At 41.1% G+C, this 22778-nt stretch overlaps 1 protein-coding gene across 4 annotated transcripts; it reads right to left on the bottom strand.

The window, feature by feature from the left end:
- Positions 1 to 1602: 1602 nt before the first annotated feature.
- Positions 1603 to 18634, bottom strand: LOC117426221 (guanine nucleotide-binding protein subunit beta-like protein 1). Of its 4 annotated transcripts, none has more exons than XM_034043606.3 (7): positions 18519 to 18632; positions 11628 to 11749; positions 11297 to 11422; positions 10778 to 10940; positions 7902 to 7994; positions 4658 to 4873; positions 1604 to 2071 (listed from the first exon to the last, which is right to left on the bottom strand). In XM_034043606.3, the coding sequence occupies exons 1-7, from the start codon at positions 18579 to 18581 to the stop codon at positions 1805 to 1807; spliced, it is 1050 nt and encodes a 349-aa protein (XP_033899497.2). In that variant the 5' UTR covers positions 18582 to 18632; the 3' UTR covers positions 1604 to 1804. The 4 variants fall into 4 exon arrangements, with proteins under 4 accessions (XP_033899500.2, XP_033899497.2, XP_033899498.1 ...); XM_034043607.3 differs by having other exon boundaries at positions 18466 to 18533; XM_034043608.3 differs by lacking the exon at positions 18519 to 18632 and adding an exon at positions 13861 to 13964.
- Between the last annotated feature and the right edge of the window lie 4144 nt (positions 18635 to 22778).

The raw sequence follows: 22778 nt of genomic DNA, 5'->3' as shown, positions 1-22778 counted from the left end.
CGCTCATCTTTTCTCCTCCGAACTCTTGTGAAAATGAATGCAGTAGCTTTTATTGGATCTTGTAAGCAACGCTCTACTATGTGATTAGTGTCACCGTGTGATAGGGTACACCTCGTCCCTGTATTATTATTTGTATATTTCGTATTATTATTATTATATTTGTATTTGACGGTGGGAAAGCTGTGTTTTTTTATTGTTCGTTTTGTTTATTAATTTAAAAAAACCTGTGTGAATGTGGCTGGAGCCTCAATAAGGTAATTGTTTTATTGATAATTAATTAAGGCTCCAGCCACAGCTTAAAAGAACCAGCTCCAGGGTAATGGGGAGAGATTTTCCTTTGAGTTAGAGACGGGAGGACGGTTTAGGACGAGATCATACATCCGAAGCAACTGCTACCGCTGTACCACTCGGTATTTGTTTCTTTATGTATTTTTGGCCATCGAGCCCTTTTGTTTTGTTATAAAGTGTTTTGTTTATTGTTTGATTTATTATTAAAACCCGAGCGCAAACGCGTCTCGTTTCCCCTACCTACCTTTGCCTTTGTTTTCCTGGTCCGGCTCCTGGAGGCGTTTATCCCACGCAGGACACCATATGTGACAGAGCGGTTGCAGTACTGACGTCCCGGACCAGGAAGAAGCAATACAAAAACAAAGGCAAAGGTAGGTAGGGGAAACGAGACGCGTTTGCGCTCGGGTTTTAATAATAAATCAAACAATAAACAAAACACTTTATAACAAAACAAAAGGGCTCGATGGCCAAAAATACATAAAGAAACAAATACCGAGTGGTACAGCGGTAGCAGTTGCTTCGGATGTATGATCTCGTCCTAAACCGTCCTCCCGTCTCTAACTCAAAGGAAAATCTCTCCCCATTACCCTGGAGCTGGTTCTTTTAAGCTGTGGCTGGAGCCTTAATTAATTATCAATAAAACAATTACCTTATTGAGGCTCCAGCCACATTCACACAGGTTTTTTTTAATTAATAAACAAAACGAACAATAAAAAAACACAGCTTTCCCACCGTCAAATACAAATATAATAATAATAATACGAAATATACAAATAATAATACAGGGACGAGGTGTACCCTATCACACACCGATTAATGTTCTGCGGGTCATTGAAGAGGTCACTGCTGATGGGAGGGACTGTAGTTCATACTGTCGCTCAATAGAGCTTATATCCGAGTCCAATGAAGCTAATCTAATGAATAATTCTGTAATAACTTTAACAGCATGGCACAGGAGTTTGTTACCAAGAGTGATTTTACTAACACCCATTTCCATTGTTGTTGGGATTTTCATAAAGACCTGTATATCTGAGCTTAGTAATTATTTCAGGTCTATTTCCCCCACTAATTTATATGAACTCATAACATGGATCATACAGCACTGTGCCAGAATAATATCCACAACTGTTATTAGCACCAAGCAAAACATTGGGACTCTTCAGAATACATTCTGAAGAAATACCTGCATCCAGGAATGAAGTGCAAAACCAGATTCTTCTGTAAAATATTAATATATATATATATATATATATATATATATATATATATATATATATATATATAAATAATAATAATAATAATAATAATAATAATAATAATAATAATAATAGGCGATAATCATTATGTCAGCCCATGTACCAAATGTCCAGTTTCTCTCCCTGAAAGAGGTGACCAGCACATAATCCCATCCAGCAGTACTTCATCATGGCAATGGGGTATTTAATAAGGCATGGAAGCACCATGGATTTCACAACATGCACCTTGAAGACTCTTCTTCACATGTAGAAATATCCTTTTAAATCTGGTTATACACAGACCAAAAGCTTATGCGCTGGTCTTTGGATCCTGCAGCCATGAGTCTCTTGCTGGGCACGTCATGATCTGAAAACGCGACACACTGCACAACGTCTGTATGGTACTGCAGCACGGCCAGGGGCTTCAGTTTCTTCCACCCAAGCAAACGGATCCGGTGATCCCATCCTGCTGTCGCCAAGATCCTTCTGTCCTCTCGGATACAGAGGTATGAAATCCCCGGATTCACCAGCTCTACTGAATCCTGCAGCTGTGGACCCACAAACACCAAGGGATACATTAATACCCTTACCTGCATGACCTGCCATACAGAGAACACAGAAACCGTGTGGTCTGACTCATCAATACAGAAAACACACAAAAACGCACTGAATCTTCCGCTTGGTACACATGCAACAGGATACATCGTACATCATACAGAACCTGCACGGACTGCAACATCCTTTACCCTCCCGTTCAACACACAACCTGCAAACAGCACAGTCATCTTAATCCTCAAACACCACCGAAAGCATGCAGCACGCTTCGAAGAGGGACAGAGAGGGAAAAATAAACCAAACAAAAAATTAATAAATGACCGTGTAGGACTGTATTATTACCTCAAGTACCTGGAATGTAACTCAGAAAGAGCATCTGGTTTAAATTACAGCCCCGAATAACAGAATATATTAATGTTTTACTGTTCCTCCGGTGTGTGGGGGGGGGACACATGTATTTATTTTATTAGTGGGTCAATGCTGTGCGATAAGTGAAAAATGTTAGCCATTGTTTATAAAGTAACTGTCAGTGGCTAACCTCTTTTCCTTAGAAACAGCTCTGCCGCTGCAGTGAAACTCTGAACGAGGGCAACTGTGCTGTGAGGAGTTTGAGAAGCACTTGAACCCTTAAATAAACACTGGTGTTCCATTAACGCTTTCCTCTCCATTTCAATCTGAAATCGTGTTCTTTGCAGTACAGCAGACAGCTGCACACAGCACCCGTATCCCCCCTGGTGTTAACAGGCAACCACTGCTCTGGCTGATTCATTTCTCCTTGATGAGTTACACCGTTTCTTTTCTATCTCCAGCTTCTATGTTGTGAAGGGGGCAGGTTTTTGATTTGTTTGTTGAGGGGGGTGGGGAAGGTGTGGGATTAAGCTGTTCTCTGCTTATATGAGCCAAGGCAAAGTGACAAGAAAGTGTTCCGCTACAGAAACTTCCAAACTAAATAATTACCTGCTGGCTCTTCATTTTAAGAGATTTTCAAGAAACTCAAAATTAGGCGACATACATTTTGGCAATGATTGACAAACACAAAAAATGCTATATTGCGAATGACACAGTACTAGCAGGCTTTTCAAATACTGGTGGCCCACAATTATATACAAATGTATGAAACATGAATAAACAGCTGCTAGTAGTCCCTTTACTGCTAGCTGAACATGGCTGTAGTGCTACACTTCTGTACTATCTTGACTGAAGACCCATCTGTCCTAATGCCACCTTGCACAGGTGCACTTAAACAGATCTTTACATCTCTAGCAGTGAAAGACTTGCACCTTTACACACCTGTGCGGCCTGAATCAAAGAAAAAAAAAGAAAATGATCATTGGCAAGTGAATCTCAGCAAATTCCACTCTCTGATGCATGTCAAAGGCGAGAAGAGTGATAACCTTTCAATACATAAACCTGAGTGTTAAAATTGTGTGTGTGTGGGAGGGGCTGCATGGATTGCATTGGAGAAGCTCAGGGAATCGGGAGTTAGGTTGGGAGAACTATCCTGTTCTCTTGTTGTTTTTTTTCTTTTTAACCATTCACTGATTTAACGTCATTGGTTGATGGTGAGATCTAAGCATATATTACACTCATATCTTCAAATACTTTACATTTTTAAAAGGTGGCTAAAAATGCGGCTTTGCAGCTGTGAACGCTGTCATCATCTTCCGAACACTGCTTCAGGCATCTACGCCTGACTTCAACTACAAAACATAACTTCAATTGTAGGTGCAACACACAGAAGTCTTACTTAATCAACACACGCCATTTCTTGCGTTCCAGTATCATAATGGGTTTGAGAAAACATGTGCAATAAATTGAAGGCGTTGCTCATGCAGGGCTTATTTTTTCAGCTGCTGCAACTATCAGTTGATAACTAAATGTTAAAGCTGGCTGCTAATATCCCAGTGACTAAGCTGAAAATCAGCCTGTTTTCTACCTACTTAACAGTTTGCATGCCTGTTAAATATCAACCCCCTGAAAGAATTCCACTTTGGCTAGCGCAACAGATTAATGTACACAAGTCCTTATAGTTTAGTTTGAACTTCTTTCACATATTGTTTAACCAGACCAGCCAAGGCAAAGTCAGATTTCACTCAGAAACACGCAAATTAACAAACTTCGTAAGTCTGGAATACCAAACTTCTCGTCGGGCCAAAATCTGCTCCAGCACAAGGTTTTGTAGGACAGGTTTTTTCAGGCAAATGTTTACTTTGGGTTCACAATATTTCACTAAAACTGCTAAATCCACAAAAAAAGTATCTTGCTATAAATATTGATTTTACCAACCAGTGCAGTAATATTATTACTGCTATCTTTAAAAAAATAAAAAGTTAAACCCCAGTTTAATACAGATGCCGCCTTGGAACAACACAGAACGTGCAAGATGTTAAGAGCTCAGGAAGTGACGAGAGTGACAGCACAGATCAGCATACCAAGGGCTCCCTGCATTGTAACCAGCATGTGATTAATTAGCTTGGGCTCTGCAACAACTCCTCTTCATAACTAAATATTTTCCCAGCATATCAGGGCATCGGCGCACAGCCGGTGAAGTGACATTTAGGAGGGTCACCCTTCCTGACCTTGAGGCTTTGCTGTCCGTCAAGCGTCCAGGAGTTGATGGCCTTCTCCGAGGAGCCTGAGACACCTCTTAACTTCCCAGGGTCAAAGTCAAGGCTCATGACGGGCTCAGCGTGGCAAGCGAGGCGGCTCAGCAGACTCCGTTCTGATAGGTTCCAGAGGGAGACCGATCCGTCTTCATAGCCGGCCCACAGCAAGGGGCTGGATCCCGAGTCTGGCTGCCAGAGGAACAATGCGGAAAGGGAAAGATGTTTATAGCAAGCAGCATGGACAGCAGGGACTTGCTTATCGGACCAACAGCAAATTTGCTATGTAGTTTCAGTACTATAAATCATCATGTCACGCTTGCAGCAGATTACTGGATCCGTCACTTTGCTCCTCATTTGTAACACTCACACACACTCTGCACTGATGTCTTTGGAGAAGGTAGATTTGTATGTCCCCCGTATGCCTGAAATTATTAAACTCCATTTCCTAACACTGCAACCTTTTTTGTTTTGCTACTGTAACTAGTAAATCTGGTGCAAAGGCAGCAACAACAGAAATGCATATTACTGTTGAAAGATACAACCTGGTTAAAAATGAACACTAATGACATCGAGAAAGATTTCTAGTGGAGTAGGTTTGTAACTGAATTGCACACCTTTCCTTTAGTTGTACTGCATACCTACGGCATCGGCTCCATAGAAGGAGGAGCTGTTCCCTTGACACATTTATCTCACAGTAAATGTGACTGGTTAGCAGCTTTGCACTGTAGCTTTAATTAAGCTTCACTCAGTGTTCCTGCTGAGCAATCTGGAGAATGCTATTCAAGTTAGGCACGGCGACGCTAAATATCCTCTGGACATGCACTGAGAATCTGGAACTGATACTGTGTTAGGGGATTATTTTTTGTTTTTAAATGTAATAGTAACATACCAGGCGCATGTAGAAATTCAGCCCCTGACTATACAGCATGCATCTCAGATAACAAAAATGAAGAAGTAAAAAAGCAAGTTAAATCACTAATGCAGCCTCCCACATTGCAGTAAGCGTTACCGGCTGTTTTTTTTTTTTTTCACTGTAACCAAGCGCATGAGATTTTGATCGATGATATCACAGAGCAAAGGGCAAGGCACCCTGGGCAGACACCAAATTTATTATATCCTCCGTATTCCCTCTACTGGATTACATGTCACACTTCAGGAAAGATTCATCATTTACATCACTGGCTGGACTAACGTACGGGACGCTGGCCACAGCAATAGCAAAGGCAGCTCTACTGTGTGAAAACAAGCTCCTGGGTGAGCCCCAGCCTCAAAGAATACAGAATCCTTATCTATGCATGCAGAGTTTACGAGTCGACATGCTACTGTGCAAACTGTACTGTACAAACAATAAGCTTCCAGGGATTCTGCACATGAGGCTCACGTTTTAAAAAGATATGCTTATTCTACAGCAGAGGTGTCCAATCACGGTCCAGGAGGGCCATTCCGCTCCAGGTTTAACAGGTGAAATGAGATCATTAAATACTTCAGGGTCAGGATGGACGTTTAACTGGTACAATTAAACAATTCTGAACAGGGTTGGAACAAAGACCAGGAGTGGAAGAGGGCCAACTTTGGCCGCCCTGGGTCTACAGTATATAAAACTTACCCAACCTCTTCTCCTTCTGTACAGCTATTCTACAAGTTTCACCAAAATTGACTTCTTCTGATGGTTAGCCTAATGCACACATAACATCTTTTTAAATAAATCTCTAATAACATCATTCAGTCAAATAGTCTTGTGAGTGAAACAAATTAATATTGTTGAGAAAATATTTGTGTAATGGCAAGATACTGGATTAAAGTTGTGTATACAAAAAAAACCATATACACAGTATGAGAAGCAATTTGATGCAAGACTAATTTAAAAGTTGGACAGCACATAAGGATCCAATCATAAGACTTTGATGATGGCATTGGTGCATGATGAGCTGCAAGCAATTGACCTCTGTTTAGAAACATGCTCTTCAATGCAGAGGCACAATCCTGCTAAAGCCTGGCACATCATACATCATTTGCTTCAAGTCAACGTCTTCCACAAACATATGGATGCAGTTTCCAAAATGCTGAGGTCCGTCGTCATGTAATATTAGCAGATAAAAAGAAAGCAGAAATGATTAGCAGCGTGCTTACAATGAAGCGACCACCATAGTTTAACTTCAGAGACTTTTGGAAAAGGAAGCTTGGCCCAACAAAGTGTTGCTTAAGATGGTATTTTAATCTTTTCTAAAGACCATTGGCTACTTCTTAAAAGCTGCTAATAAATCTGCTTTGCGCGCTGTTGCCACAGTGATGATGGAGGTTTCAGGTTCAAAGACTGAAAAAAACAGAAAGAAGGAAGCAATTTGTTGCCCCCCCCCCCCCCCCCCCCCTACTTAACCCTTCGCTTCTCAGTTATGATATTTGCCGGCAGGCTAACATTCTTCTGAGACGGCAGGGCTAGGCAGGCAGGGGGATATGCTGTATTTAATATGCATTGCCAGTTCAGTTCCAGGACATGTCAGTAAGGAGGTCATTGAGATCCGGTGGGTGCTGTGGTGGTCCTGTCCTAGTTAACAGTGGACCTCACTGCCATCACAATTAGCATTAACTATAGACAGTCTTACGGACAGGTCAAGTGCACTGGAGGAAACTGAGCCACTCGGTCACCCTCCATGGAGTCTGGCCCACCTGTGCAAGCCAGCAGACTTCAGTATGCAGTGGCGCATGTAATTAAAATCAACACAGGTGATTTTAGCCATGATACGTCATGTTTTTTAGTACTGTGTCTCAATTGTAAAACGGTACCAGCATCTACAGATCCTCTCTAGTTTAATTACTAGCTCATGCACACTTGTACAGCATGTCTCTTTCATGATAGCAAAAACACCATCTCCAAATGCAAAATAAACCACTGACACCACCACAGTGTCTCGCTCTGTTTTAATTATTGCTGCCACCAGACTAACCGGAGACAATAGGGCCTGACTTTCTGCCAGTCACACCTGCCTCCTCTATCTCTGAAACATTAATTACAGCCTTCAGGTGGAAATGTTTTGGAACTGTGTATAAAACACCAGTCATTCTTGGAACCTCATGCTGGTATATCACTTTGAAATTCATTTTAACCAGCCTAATTACAGCAATTTGACCGACGCAAACTAAAAACAGATTGAAAACATTTTAGCCAATGAATTAGAGTGAGTTCCACTCACAGAGTTTAGGCTTAAGGTATTTTTACCTGCCATAGTTTAAGGCACATAGGCATGCCTAGCTTAGCATCTGGCTTCAGAGTACAAACCGGTGTCTTACTGGGAAGATCCAAAACTCGAACCTGCAAGGGAAAAAAAAACTCTTAAACTGCTTGTCAGAATATTTCTTGCTTTCTGTAATTAAGTAATTAACTAATTTATCAATAATAAATAAAAAACAAACGGGTGGAACCAAAAAAAAGACGTAAAGACGGTAAGACATCTAACAGGTTGTTCAGCTATCATTCGAATCCCTTCCCTCTCCCTTAAGAGAAGGACAGCCCCCTCTCCTTGTCTGGTACTCTGCCACTTGTTGCTAGGATCCTGTCTAGTAATCTTTCTTTTGTCCTGTCCCACTAGAAAATGCCTTTACTGAAAAAGAAAACAACGCTGTTCATTTATCACACACAGCTAAACCACTCAATTACTACAAACTGATTTCTCACAAACAAAGCAGCATTTAAGCTTATTTGTTTATCACTATTAATGATGTAAGCACGTCCGAAGTCTGTAAAAAGAAGTCAATTTGTGTTCGCTTCAAGGTCTACATCTGTCACAAAACATTTGTCTTTGAGTAACAGGAGTACAAACACGGACAGCCAATCCGACAGGTGTCATTATTTCAAAGGTGCACAAAGCAAGCAGATGAGCTTCCTTAGAACAGCTTATAGTTAGCCTATAGAGACCGAGCAGGTTAAAGTAATCTCTTTATTACACTGTACAGTTCACAGCTTCCTGCCTGGCTAGAAACCAGACTCACATTACACAGCTGTTAGAGCGACTCCATCCTTTACTGTGAGCTTCAATCAGTCACGTCTAAATGGTTTGTTAAGTGTGGCTATTGAAGCTGACAGCGAGACCTGGAATTGAAATGCTGTGCAATGGGAGTCTTATCTCCATCCCAGCTTTACAGCAGCAACATTGTTTACTTCTAAAAACCCATTTCTAACAGCTAATTGTTTAATATGTTTCACTACAGACTTCAGCCACCAGAAAAGCAATTCAGCTGTCACTGGTTAACAATCAGCAATTGCACTGATAAAATGTAATGCAATAGTCATTCCCATAGAGCCACTTTGGCCAAGGCAGCTTTTCTCAATATATAGTCATTTCTAGAAATCTAGCTCATGTGATACAAGGTTTATTATTATTATTATTATTATTATTATTATTATTATTATTATTATTATTATTATTATTTGTTTTAATATGTTGTTTTGTAGTTTCCAGTCTCTCGAGCAAGGAAAGGGTTAAACTAACCTGCTTGCAATTTAATATTACACAACAAGACTAGGGCACTGCCAGCCAACAGACAGACAGACTGGCTCACCCATAGCAATGGTAATAAAATGACAAATGTAATTGCTTTTAATTTTTGTATTTTGATAGCACTAGTAATTAGCCTTTTTTTTCTGAAACCACAACTATTTCTTTATTGTCTGTCAAAAAGCTGTTTGCTTTGCACTGGCGCACGTACTAATACACAGCACACCATTCAGGTAGAAGAGTAATGTGAACAGCACAATCACTAATACACCGGTATTAGGGGTCAGCAGTTGCTAATAATCTCAGATGTCGCTTCAGTTTACTGTGCCAAGTAACAGCTTACTAACACAAATACACTGTTCAGATGCAATTTAGTCATCACCAGACCAATTTAAAATGAAATAATAATAACGTTCACAGCAAAAAAGAAACCAAAAACCTGACCGAACACACGTACAGTCAAAGGAAGAGGAATGACAGATTTACGATGGCAACACATTAACTACAAAGCTGTTTCCATAAAACAACAGCCTCCTTTAATTGCCATTCCAGATACATACTTTTAAAACTAGAATTCATATTTTTATCTGCAATACAAATCTGCAGCCTGTGTTTACTTCCAGTCGCCAAACAAAGACGGTATTAATTTGTGCGTTGCCTTGGGTTAAAACAGTTCTTGTGTGGCTCAAACTGCCCAGAAATAAAACACCCACTCAATTAATAAACGCTCAAACATTTAAGGGATTTTCTGTCTACAATCTGCACTTAGTCAACATTAAATCTGTACTCTTGTGTGAGCGGAGGAAATGAATGCTGCCACCTCTGCCTCAGGCAAAAATGATTCCCGGTAAGGAGCAGTCAATCATTTACAGAAATATCCTACATTTACGACTTCCAATCATGACCTTGCATGTCAAGAATACAAGCTTCTGCAAGCGCAAGTACTGTATGCGTTTGAAGATAACTTTCTATTGTGAAAAAATTTAAGCAAAGTAATGAAACTAAATTATGTGTGCGGGTCACCATGTGCAGACTAAGCATTTTGTATACAATATACATATATATATATCTCACATTATATATATATATATATATATATATATATATATATATATATATATATATATATATATATATATATATATATATATATAGATAGATAGATAGATAGATAGATAGATATAGATATATATATATATATATATATATATATATATATACAGTAGATATAGATAGATAGATATACAGGTACCAGTAGTATTCAGGTTAGTGTACAAGCGAAGGTTTCGAATCACAGTAATTGCACTTGCTGTCTACAGGCAGGCAAACCAAAATCAGTGAATGCTGCAACAGCTTTAACAACTCTCCAGTAAGAAAAGCACAGGAAATAGAATCAACTTCTTATTTTAGTTTTGAGTGGAACACGTGTGAGCTTCCCCTTTAGTGATGCTTGTCAGTGCACATAACTGCTGCTGCTGCTGGTGGCGGGTGGGTTTTGTGTTTAAGTCTGGTGCAGGGGGTAATCTCTTGCTTTGTCTTCCCTCTCTCTCATTGTTGGTATCACGTCTCCTCTGTATCGCCTGTGCTGCATTGCTCTTACCGCTGCCATGTCTGCCCCAGGAACAGCCAGTAGCCAATGTCCGCCCTCCCTGTCCAGCAGAGAACACTGGCAGAACCCCACGCTCTCCGTTAGAATGGAATCTGTGACCACGCTCCTTCCTTCAGCCAGGTCCCACATGCACACTCGGAGGTCACGACCCTGGCTTTCAGAAAATACAGACAAAACAAACAAGGCTGCAACAGATACTAACTCTTTCCTTATTCATTCTCCTACCTTCAGCCTTCATCTTAACCCTTCATACAGACCACCGTTACAGTATGTTGTTGAATTGTTCCATAGAATGCAGGACAAAGTCATCAACTGAAGAATTTCTTTAATTTAGCATATGCATCCAAACTCGCCAACTCTATAGGACGCAGACAGCCAGAATGACACAGTATGGAATATTTGTGAAAATGTTTAATTGTTGTTCAAGTGCAATAAGCAGCAAATCGTTGTAATTACTTACATGACAATGGTGCCGCCCTGCTGGTCATGCCAGTAATCTACAGTACTAACCTGATCAGGGCATCTCTGCTGTTGAGAGTCTGGACCCACAAGACTGATGCCCCTCCATGTCCTTCCAACACACTCTCTGTCCTCCTCGTCCTCAGGTTCCAAACATGAACTGCACCATTGGCAGAGCTGGTGAAACATAACACTTCAATAACTACAGGTAATGACTGTTCTGTCATTTATTTACTATTGCCACTGCTTCTGAGTCCAACAGCACAGGGACCCCAACAGCTGCGCTGGCTGAACTTCCATGAAAGTCAAACATTTCTACTACAGTATAATAATTTGAATTTGAATTGATGAGCGTGGCTCTGCTGCTAAGACCCCCACTCACCCAGAGAAGAGGAGGGGCTTGTCCTGCTCCTGGTTCCTACAGCAGAAATGCAGCGTGTTTACCGGTGCTCCGGTCCCGCGGAGAACAAACTGAGGATCAGGAGGGGGCAACGCCATTGCTGCCTGAAAGAGAAACACTCTTTAAATGACTCATGGATTCCATCTTTGGAAATTGCAGACTTCTGAAAGACAACGCTGTTGAAGTAAAAAGTGCTGCTGCTTCCTGGTATAAAATCACTTCCTGTGCTGTAGCTCAGTTTTAGTCCAATGGTCTGGTTACAATCTGACCATGCAACCTACCTCACAGGAAGCAATCACCCCCCACCCCCAGCACTGCACTTGAACAATCAGTATATCTGTCTCCAATAAGAGTTCAGGAAATTGACTTGGTTAGTACTCCTTTTTCAAACCGACAAGCCATGGGTAAACAAATAAGAATTATTAGACTGTGACTGAAACAAAATATTTAATTTGCTATGTTGCACTTTTACTATAAACATAAACAAAGCTGCAGGGGGAAACAAAGAGAAACAAACTTCATTTGATGACGAGCTGGTCTGATTCTTGTGACAGGATCATTATCCAATACATTATAAATCATTACCCCCGGACAACTTAATGAACGAAACATTCTCAAAAGCAGTCGCTGTATCAGCAGATCATACCCACGTTTATTTGCTTGCTCCGAGGCATTATATGAGAACTGCGCCCACTGCAAAACAGCACAATCACGCCCAAGTGTCAGTATAAGTTTAAAAGGTACTGTGCACACAACCTGTTCCAAATTACCTTAAAAGACTGTTCATTCTGTTTCAAATGATTACACCATGGGGTCTAGTTTCATGAACTTTCTATTAATCCTGCTGCATCCCTGAAGGTGATTTCTTGCCTCTTTAATAAATACCTTGGACAAACAGTGCCTTTAAAGAGCTGCTTACACGTTTTAGGGTACATCAAGATAAGCAGTTTTGTCCCGATCACTAACACAGACCGCACTGAGTTCAAACGACAGTGAAATCTCCTCCGAAATTCTCTTTTGCAAACATAGTGAAACAGTTCATTGCACAGCACGTTCATTTTTAAAGGGTAATGAGGGGGGGGGGTCTCATTTATTGTTTTGTTTTTTTTTTTGGTATTTCTCATCATGATAAGGAGCCTGCAATGAAACTAGATCAGTTTGTATTTCCAAAGAGCTCATTTCAGTAGGTTACTAGTTAAATTGCCCATGTTAATCTGTCATCCGAAGACAACTCTCTGTCCAGCCTTCCTAATTAAAAAAGGGCTCCACCACTGCCCTCAGTGACTGCCTTACAATAAGGACAGCCATTCTTATCAGTGCTAGGGAGGGATCACAATTACAGCGAGTGGCCATGAACACAACTGCAGCAGTATCCAGAGCTGCAGTCCACGTCATCATTTCAATGCACCAGGGCACACAGACTGTGGCTGGGTGGAGAGGAAATATTGAATGCTTTTTTCTTCTAATCTGACCTTGATTTGGAGAGTACAACACATCTAACAAAAATGCAATCGCCAATCCCCTTTGAAACCTGCAAAGCACTGTTCTACAATGCAGGAACAGCAGAGCTTCTACATGTTCTACAACAATTATATTCCCACTGAGACATTAGAGGAGCAATTCAAAACTGACACAGACTTCCTGAGTCTATAACAAGACTTAGGATCAATGCGATTCATAAAGAAAGGCTATCGCTGCTACATTCAATTAAGATACTGGTTTGCATTATGTAGCTCTATAAATTGGGCTACAGTGCAAGCAGCTGGCCACAAAAATCAGATTGCAGTTTTTTTGATGTCAGTGCTGCCCTGCTGCTGATCCGGACATTGACATGCTTATAGGTCCTGCAACGAGCCACGTGCAGTTTTAAGGACTCAATACACTCAGGATTGTCATGTAAAGAAATCAAAAGGTCATTAGAGAAATAACAGATAAGCGAAAGGTTCCCAATGCCCATTGTTTCAGTGCAAATGACTTTCATTCCTCTGCCAAGATCTGGAGTAGGGGAAACAATAAGAACCAACTAACAGTGATCACTTTAAAACCTGCTGGCAAAAAAAATAAATAAATGACAATCTCTGCATTCCTGCCGTGGACAGGAAGAGCAGGCCTGAGAGAGGAGGATTAACCGGCCCTTATTCCTTCAGCACAGCCTGGGTTTAACGCAGGTGACATGAATGTTTAAAGCAGCAAGTTTGCTCTCAAAACAATGTACCTGAAATGCATTCCTCTTCCAGCCCTACCCAGTCAATCAAAGACAACAAGACTCAAAGCAAGCAGTCAGAGGACCAGCACAGGGATTTCATCCTTTGTTGCCTGCAGACAAACAAAGAGTTGAACATTATGTTCTGTGCATCATGCTGTAAGAGATGCATAGTTATCACCACAGCGATGGAAAAGCGACTCCAATTGCATTGCAGTTTAAGCCACTCCAGGTTTTACTGCTTAATTAGTCACACTCTTAATTAGTTTGTTGTTATTTGCTTATTTTAAAAATTGACAAGAGAACAGAAGGGGCAGGTTGTGCTAGTACCGACTTCTCAGAGATGCCTCTGATGTTTATGTTCTCTGCTGAATTTTAATGATCTATTAAAATGCAACTACAAACTATTTCGGAAACACGCACATGCCATGGAAATCCCTCCAGGAAGTTAACAATTAAGGAATGCCCCTTAAGGACTGTGTAAAACACATGGATCAGCATTGCATTTCTCCTGTTCTCCTGGGCCAGCTTGTTTACATACCAAAGCACAGCACAATTACAACATTTAGCTAATCGGTCCCAGAACTTTCATTCAATTTTATTTACATTAGTCAAGATTTACAGTCAAGACCATGTAGACACAGGTACCCTGAAACGTCTGGGTTGTAACAGTGCCCAAAGCCACTCCCATACATGATAATAGGCTTTGCTGTATTCCACCCATGCTCTACATACAATATGAGATTCTAAAACTAGGGCTTTCGGAATAGCCTGTGGAACCAAGCCTGGGAAACTGGAAATCAAGACTGAAATCCTCAATGATAATACTGAGTCATGTGTCACCAATGTAGGTCAGTCACTCATTCAAAAATAAAACCCTCCCCTTCCACACATACTGAGTGTATTAACATTACTGTATTAGGCAGAATGTCGGCAGCTAAAAGATATTCAGAACAACCCAGTAAAGCAAAACAATGTCCCTTTATAATATTCAGAGTCAAGAACGGCGATTCTCTAATACTGCTACTCTGAGATTTAATACACCATGCAAGCACAGATATGAACGAAAAGCTATGGAATTTAAACTTGTGTGGAAAGGTGGATTCATTTAACTGGAGTGAGTCAAAGTTTTTTTTTTTTTTAAGTCTCATCCCAAATCCCATCCACCGGTGATATCCCTTTCCCACTTTGAAGACTTAAAGAAGATTGAGGCTTCTACTATGCGAGTAGCAGATAAGACAGCAGCAGTAATCTGACTCTGAGGCTTTGGATAAAGGCAGTTTGTCTCTTCTTAGCCCATCTGTCAACACCTCCTTGGTAATTAGGCCTAATTATGAGGGAGCGCTCGCTTCCCCTTCAAGTTAATAAGTCAGAGCGGGTCCCAGAGCCAGGGATCTTTCAGCACGTGTCGGCCCGGCGACCTTCAGTTCAATCGAAACCACTATCAGTGCCCGGATTTTTTTTTTTGGAAAAGCCTGACTAGTAATTTTAATACAGGCTTCAAAGATTAGGAATCGTCTGTCTGCATTCCACTGCCGGGACCTGGTATCACGTGATGGGCAGCCAACCACCAACCACCAACCACCAACCACCAACCACCAAGCCAATCCACTAATGCTGTCCAAATTACCATTCATAAAAAAAGAGACAGCTATCGTGTAAACTATACGCACCAACTTTCAATGGGATATCCCTAATCTCCCTTAGGCTACATCAGCGTTCTCCGAAAGCATTTGATTTGAGGAGATTAGCGTGGTTCTTCATTGACGTTGCCATGCACTACCCAGAACTGCAGCCCTTTTACAAACAACATGAGCAGGCATCTAAAACCCACAGCCTTCTGGAACCAAGAACCACACCTCAGCAGGTAGGAACTCTTCAACAAAGTCCACACAGTTCCATTGTTCAAACCCAACACTATATGGATTACCATATAAACTCAGTCTCCACGTGTCTGCTGGGCATCTGTGGAGCAACTCAGCATTCTCTCTGAATAGTGTCAGCCTGAGATAGTATCACTAATTAAAAATATACTAAAAATATACTAATTTACATTACCGGTACAAACTAAGTCCCAATGTTCACAATTTAGGTTAGAAGGTTTAGAAAAGTACTCTGTGTGCTTCTCACAAGTGGCTCTCCTCGCAGGCATACCGTTTCAGTGCTTAGATTTTTTTTTTTTTTACACAACATGTAAATCGCAGAAACTACCATCAGTCAGCTCTTTTTAGGGCTGGAAACAAATTCTCTAAAAAGGAAACCAAACTGCTGATTGGAAACCCAAGTTCCATTATAAAGTCCACTTAAATAAACAGAGTAGGAAGTTCCTAAGACACCCGCCCTTTATTGTGAAAAAAATAAAATAAGGGAATTTTTGCTGGAAAAACAACCAAACCAAATGCAGAGAGTAAACCCAGACACAAGCGGCCCCACGCCCTCCGTCACTCACAATGTGAACAGTGTGTGGAAGGCTCTGTATTGTTTCAATGACAGGGCCAAGGCAAGATAAGACCTATGGAGTGGCCTCTTCTGAATTGAACTGCTGACGGTACTTTGTTTTAGGATACTGAGATTTAGGAGGCAGAACCCCAATTAGTCAACAACATGATCGGCAGGTCCCTTTTTACCTCTTGTCACTGTCATTAGTTAGTTTAACAGGGGGCTCATATACCATCAGCTACAGCAAACTTAGTGGGCAACAGACGGAAGACACTTTCTACAACCAATGATGACGGCATTTCATTGCAGTGCAGTGCGTAGGTGCATGGGTTGATAAATTGCACTACGACAGCTGCTTCGGTAAAATCCAAGTTTGGTAGTTACGCGAGTGACACCTGAACTGTTCTTCTATAACAACAGCCTGCTCCCGACGTGGCAAGACGGACCGGACACAGAGTAGTAAAGAAGCTGATCGTTTCATTGGAATGAAATGTGAGTGCAGCACTGCGGGACGCGTCAGGGAGCGTCTCTGTTTCAGCTTTCTAGATTAACAAGAGGAATGATCCAATCTCCATGTCTGTTCCAGGGCATGCATGTCTAATCTATTGGGTCAACATACCAGCAAGCAAAACCACACCTCCCTTAAGGAAAAAGCTGCCCTTTTAAGCAAGACGGTCAGTCACAATGAGGCTAAAGCATTCTCCATCCTGAAACTAAACTTATTATACAGTCAAAAAAGAACGATCCCCGAGCAGAATTACATTGTCCTACTATAAAAACAACCCAGCAGCGCAACTTATATCTGCGTTTGCAGAAATTCCACTTTGATGAGAGCGGTGGGAAGGAACTGTTGTTAGATTGTGGGTATTTTGATTGATTGTGAAGTTTAAAAGCAGCTATAATTACAGAGGAAATAAATGGCTGTTGCAACAACCACATTTCACATCACACTTGCTCCCTGACAGAATGATTAAAAACAATTCCTGACGCATTAGATTAATAGTACCAAAATAAACCCCAAAAAACTTTAAAGTAAGTTTTTCTATTGTTTTCGTGTTAAACACAAATATGAGGAAGTGGTGTGGGGGGTTACGATGTCACCAACAATCTGAAGTAAAAACATATGATTTTAGAAGGTGCCTCATAGGTTCAATTGCATCCGAATGCTAAAAAAACACAGAAGACCCTCAGCTGTCTGCAGGAACTTTCATAGATTCAGAACGCTGCTAGTCGAAACGGCTGTCATTGAATTTGTTAAGCTTCTTGATTTAGTATTTCTAAAGGAACTGAAGGAGGGTCAGTCCTGAACACTGGTTTAAAACCGGAGCGTGCTTTCTGATAGACAACTTCCACGCACAGTGACAGAACATCCACACTCTTCCACTAAAACTACAATTAAAACTACAATCCGACCTTTAGATTAGACATACACATATTAGCACAATCACAACTTAAAAATGGACAGACTATACTTGTTCTACATTTGCGCCCAGTTTTAATAATATGTATGTTGCAATTCTGGAGTGGAGTAACACCAACACTTCATTCGTAACTGTCAATGTCGACTTAACCCTATGATGACTGGGAAAAACAGACTGCTGACGTCACAGAACTAGCCAGACAAACTGCGAATGTAGGGTACATAATTTAAAGTATTTAATTGAAGCTTTCTTACATCAAAGTGTTATTATCTTTAGAAAAACACTTTGTGAATATGGCACTGAATAGTTTATTTGGAAGTCAAAAAGTTGCAATTAAATAATAATAATAATAATAATAATAATAATATTTCATAAACATGGTATAGACAGTACAACTATGACGCACTGTAACATTTCGTTTTACAGTGTAAACGTAGAAATCACAATACTGCTGTAGTGTACACAGTGCATATAATGCGTTAGAAACTGTAAGAGAAAAGTTGCACCACATTTACTAGTTTTAGTTTCGAAATGGTTGAGACACAAAGCACGCAATCGAACACTTTCTGTAGCGTGCGTGGAAGCGTGCATCCGGCGACACTATCAACTTTGAAACATTTTAATTCTCGTACTCAGCACTGGCACTGGCGACTGCACTTGTACTAAATACAAACGCTATGGTTAGCCATGGGCACACACTATTACAGTATGCGCTGAAACAGCAGCAGAACCTATGAAAAAGTAAACTCGTTCATACGTGTGCGTTCACGTTTCTCTCCTCTGCTGCTGCAGTTACACTGAGATACTCACTTCCACTACCGCCACGGTCTCACGTAGAAACCAAAACTGCGACAGCGAGAGAAGAGGACCCATGGAGAAAGAGGGAGGGGCGCTGTAGAAGACCGAGCCAATGCCTCATGGTATTACAATTACGCTATGCCGTGGTTACCTCTTATTTCGGAGGCACTTGCTTTGAGTAATATTGAAAATACAGCTTTTAAATTAACGCCCGTCCGCATTCTTCTTGTTCTGAATTTGGCGAGTGTTTTCTTCTTACACAGAACCATTGTATTGTTGCACCACCACTGAACTGGACGTACTGCTGCACAGCGCTCACAACAATCGAAATAGGGTTTGCATTTCAGATAGGTTTCTGTCTAGACTGTGTCATCAGATCATGTATACTTTTCAATCTCCCACAAGCTGTCCTGTGTGTTTTGTAGGTGTGCTCATGCAGACACTCTGTGTGTTTCTTCACCTTGTATTTCTAATTCCAGGTATGACTCGGGTAGATTTGTAAAGCACATGTACAACACCTACAAAAGGTTGAGGTCAGGCGGTTGGCTTTACCTTCCCAAAGGTCAGTTAACAATAACTGGGCCCATTTGTTTGCACAAGAAAACAGAAAACTGCGAGCTGTCCAATCCAGCCATCACAGCTAGCCTTTGTTTCGGCTGTCATGTGTCGATCCACTCTTCAGAGTTATTTTTAAAGACAATACGTGATAGCTGCACAAACAGGCTGGTACACATGTGCAGTGTTCCTTGAAACAGAGACTGCAAACATACAGTGCCTGTCAATCACCTGTCAAGTCAATGCAGTAGAAAGGAAGGAATAGAAGTGAAAACAAGGACGCAGATTTGTGACAACTTGAAGTGCGGAGCTTGTTTTAGTATAAGCAGATTTGCAAGGTCTCCAAGGAGTTTATGAGATCTCTTTGGGTATACGTGGGGCTCTATTCACAGAACTACGCTTTGTCTGATTCATTCAATAAGGGGGTTGGTGTTCTTGTGTTTTGTAACTGCAACCTGGCATGTTTACAAGCTGTCTATAAATGTCTATATAGCCTGTGTCATTCTGACTTCATAATAATTCCTTGGGAACGTGTTTTCTTAACTTTAACCAAGGATATGCATAACTAATACAGTCTTTGCATCATTAAAGACATTTCTAGATGCAAACTTCTGCCTTTGATACACAGCGTAGCTCATGCCGTCTGTGGAGAAGCTGTAGTATAAGAGTACTACCCTTTAGTTAAAACTGCCACACTATATTCATAATCAAAAGGGCTGTCACTAAAGCTGAAGTTCATAGTAGTCTGTATGTTGTTCGGCGACTGGAATATGCAGACACACAGCGAATACTAAAACCCTTTTCTTCGTTTGCCAAAGTGCATCTTCACTTTCAGCATGAAACCTTTTTTTTTTTTACGAGAACGGACATGGGAATGCGTTTTCAGTAAGTCACGTGAGGGCCCTTCAAGGTATTATACTGAACAAACAGGCCTCTCTTTATTTTTTCTGCTTTTTCAATCTTATTAGGAAAACCTCAGGCATTTAATCCACAAAGCACACACTGTCCTTTTCGAAGTCGCTGGGAGAACCTTTATTTGTCCTCTGCTGCCGTGTTCCAGGAGGTTTGAGGCTCTCCCTGGTTTGGGTTTCAAGATTAGATGAAACCAGAGCGTTTTAAACCTCTTTGGAGGCTTGGGATTAGGCTGAGACCTGGCCTGACGCAGCCCTCCTCTGGAAAGTTAAATGAAATAGTAAGCAATGCAGTATGCCTGCTTACAGGTGTTTGGCAATATACAAAAAACAAAAGCTGAGAGGAGCAGCAACAGGTCATTAAAAGCGAGGAAATGCAGCTATAAGCTGTTCAGTTAGATAAAGCAGGAATTGTAAGCTGCACTATTAGTGTGTCAGAGATTTTCTGCTTCAACATTTCCATTCTACCGCTCTCTACCATGAATGTGTGTAAATAGGGAGATGCACAGAGATCATTAGCCAGCATACAAAAGATGCAGGAAATGATCTTTGTTTGAATGTTTGTTCATCACTTCCTCTTTTTTTAGGTACATTTTGATGCAACAGTAATTGATTGGATGCTCTTCATTGTAGTGCTGTAAAAGAGGATGTTTCAGACAATGTGTTTGAAAATGATCCATTAGTCTATATTTTACTTGAGAAGAGTTTCCGCTGGTTTAATTCCCCACCCAACAGCCATTTATTAAAACAACAAACCACGCACCCCTGAAACAGAAATGCCACCCATTGATTCAGTAGTTACTACAGCATGAGGCAGATATATACTCGATCATTATTGCCAGTCAAAGAAAAGGAATGGGTAGCTGAAAGCCATTTGATTCTGAACAGTGGATGACTGATTGTTGGCACATTTCTATATATTATGCCAAAGACTTTCCATTACCTGTGGCTGTCCAGAAAACATTCAGAAATACATCTAAAAATGCACATTAGATTACAGCTGGAAATGCAAGAGCAAGGGCCAGACTGGGTTGCAGGTACTGTACCATGTCTAAATGTTTCTTATTACTGGGCAGGCAATTACACAGAGTGTCAGATGAATGAACGCATGTGGCGCAGATATCTCTTCTGACCAGGGTATCCATTCCAAAAGCATGGGTGATTGTCAGCTTAGTGGATGTGAGTCTGCATTATTAAAGCAGCACAAAATTGTCCATTATTTGTTGCAAGTGCAACCATCTCAGCTTTCTGAGACGAGTTAACAAAGGGGGGGAGGTGATTGTGTGTGCAGCTCTGTCTCTCGGAGGGAGTCGGGCATTGTCTGGGCTTCAAGAGCTGTGGCAGAAGGGGTAATTAAACCCCTGGACTAAACGTGACCTCGAAACCCCTACCACCTAGCTCCCCAGCACAGGCTTCTTCCATTACAGCACACACATCACCAAATTGGAAGGGTTTTTAAATAAGCAATAATACCCAGCACAGTTCCTGCAAGATCATTGATCGGGGCCATTGTCAAGTGAAGGAGAGGCCGCTTAACGGAAGGTCAAGTATCTGACAGGTAATCCACACTGCGCAGGGAGTCTTGGCTCCTATGAAGACCTTTTTATATGTGCCAGCTTACAAGGCACATGCTGCTTTCAGAAGTGTCCTTGCGTGGATGAGTGGATGTAGGCTTCCATGAAAGCTTGTGACTCTTCTAACTTGTAAACCACTTGTTGCATTGATTTCATAATTGTGCCGTTTATGTTTGTGTGGAAATAAAACACGCACAATTCCAGATTGTTATACCCAAACACACGCTGGCTAATAACAGAGCTGTCACTGGCTTAAGTTGCCATATTAGGCAAGTTCAAGTTATGCAGCCGCTGCAGACCTGACACTGCAAACACCAGGGGAGGCCATAGCCCCCTTTCAGGACTATTGTCATGCATGCAAAAAAGGTTATATATATATATATATATATATATATATATATATATATATATATATATATATATATATATATATATATATATCATCATCATTTAGCCAGTTGAACTTTAAAACTCCCCTGAGGAATGTAAATCTCCTTGCCTCGGGGCTCCAGGGCTCGGGGTGATGATGCTGATGATAGCCTGCCCCTGTTGCAGCCTGCACTGTGCCTGACCTCTGCAGTGCTAAGTACCTGGGCTCAGGATCAAAGTTAGGAAGACGTCATATTCGACTGCACTGTCATAGCTTATCTTGAAGGGCACTTAATCTATCCAAAAAATTCCAGTTTCCATGATTCCACAATTCATGCGTGCAATGCATTCAACACCTGATCCATTTTCATGAACTTTAAAATAATCTGGTGGATGCATCTCCTGAATCTACCAGAGGGCATGATCGCTGCCTAACTGAAGGATCACATTCCCAACACAGCTCAATAAGAACAATAAGAAACTGTACAATGTTAGACAGATATTTCAATACTACCTTAATCGCTTATATAGCAATACCACCTTAAATCACCGGTCTCTGGCCTCACAACCAGGGAGAGCTCCAATATTTGCAGGTGACGTGTTTATTTTAAATATAAATCACAGGCTGCTCATTGCGGAGCTGCACATGCATTTAAAAAGGACTTTCCAGACCAGGAGCTCCAGGAGAACATGCTGTGTGCCTCACAGGGAGTAGAGGAGTCTGCTCATGCTGCTAAGAAACACTAACCTGCGGCTGTTGTTCCATAAGGCTTGAGCTAAATTTAGCAGTGGAGCTCAGAATAAGGGGAATTCCAAAAATGAGCAAATGCCTTGGAAATGTTGTATCTTTCATTGTAAATCAA

Source organism: Acipenser ruthenus, chromosome 11 (genome assembly GCF_902713425.1).
Source record: "Acipenser ruthenus chromosome 11, fAciRut3.2 maternal haplotype, whole genome shotgun sequence".
In the NCBI taxonomy this organism is placed as follows: Eukaryota; Metazoa; Chordata; class Actinopteri; order Acipenseriformes; family Acipenseridae; genus Acipenser; species Acipenser ruthenus.
The sequence above is the reverse complement of the archived record's forward strand: the minus strand, read 5'-3'. Positions and strand labels throughout refer to the sequence as shown.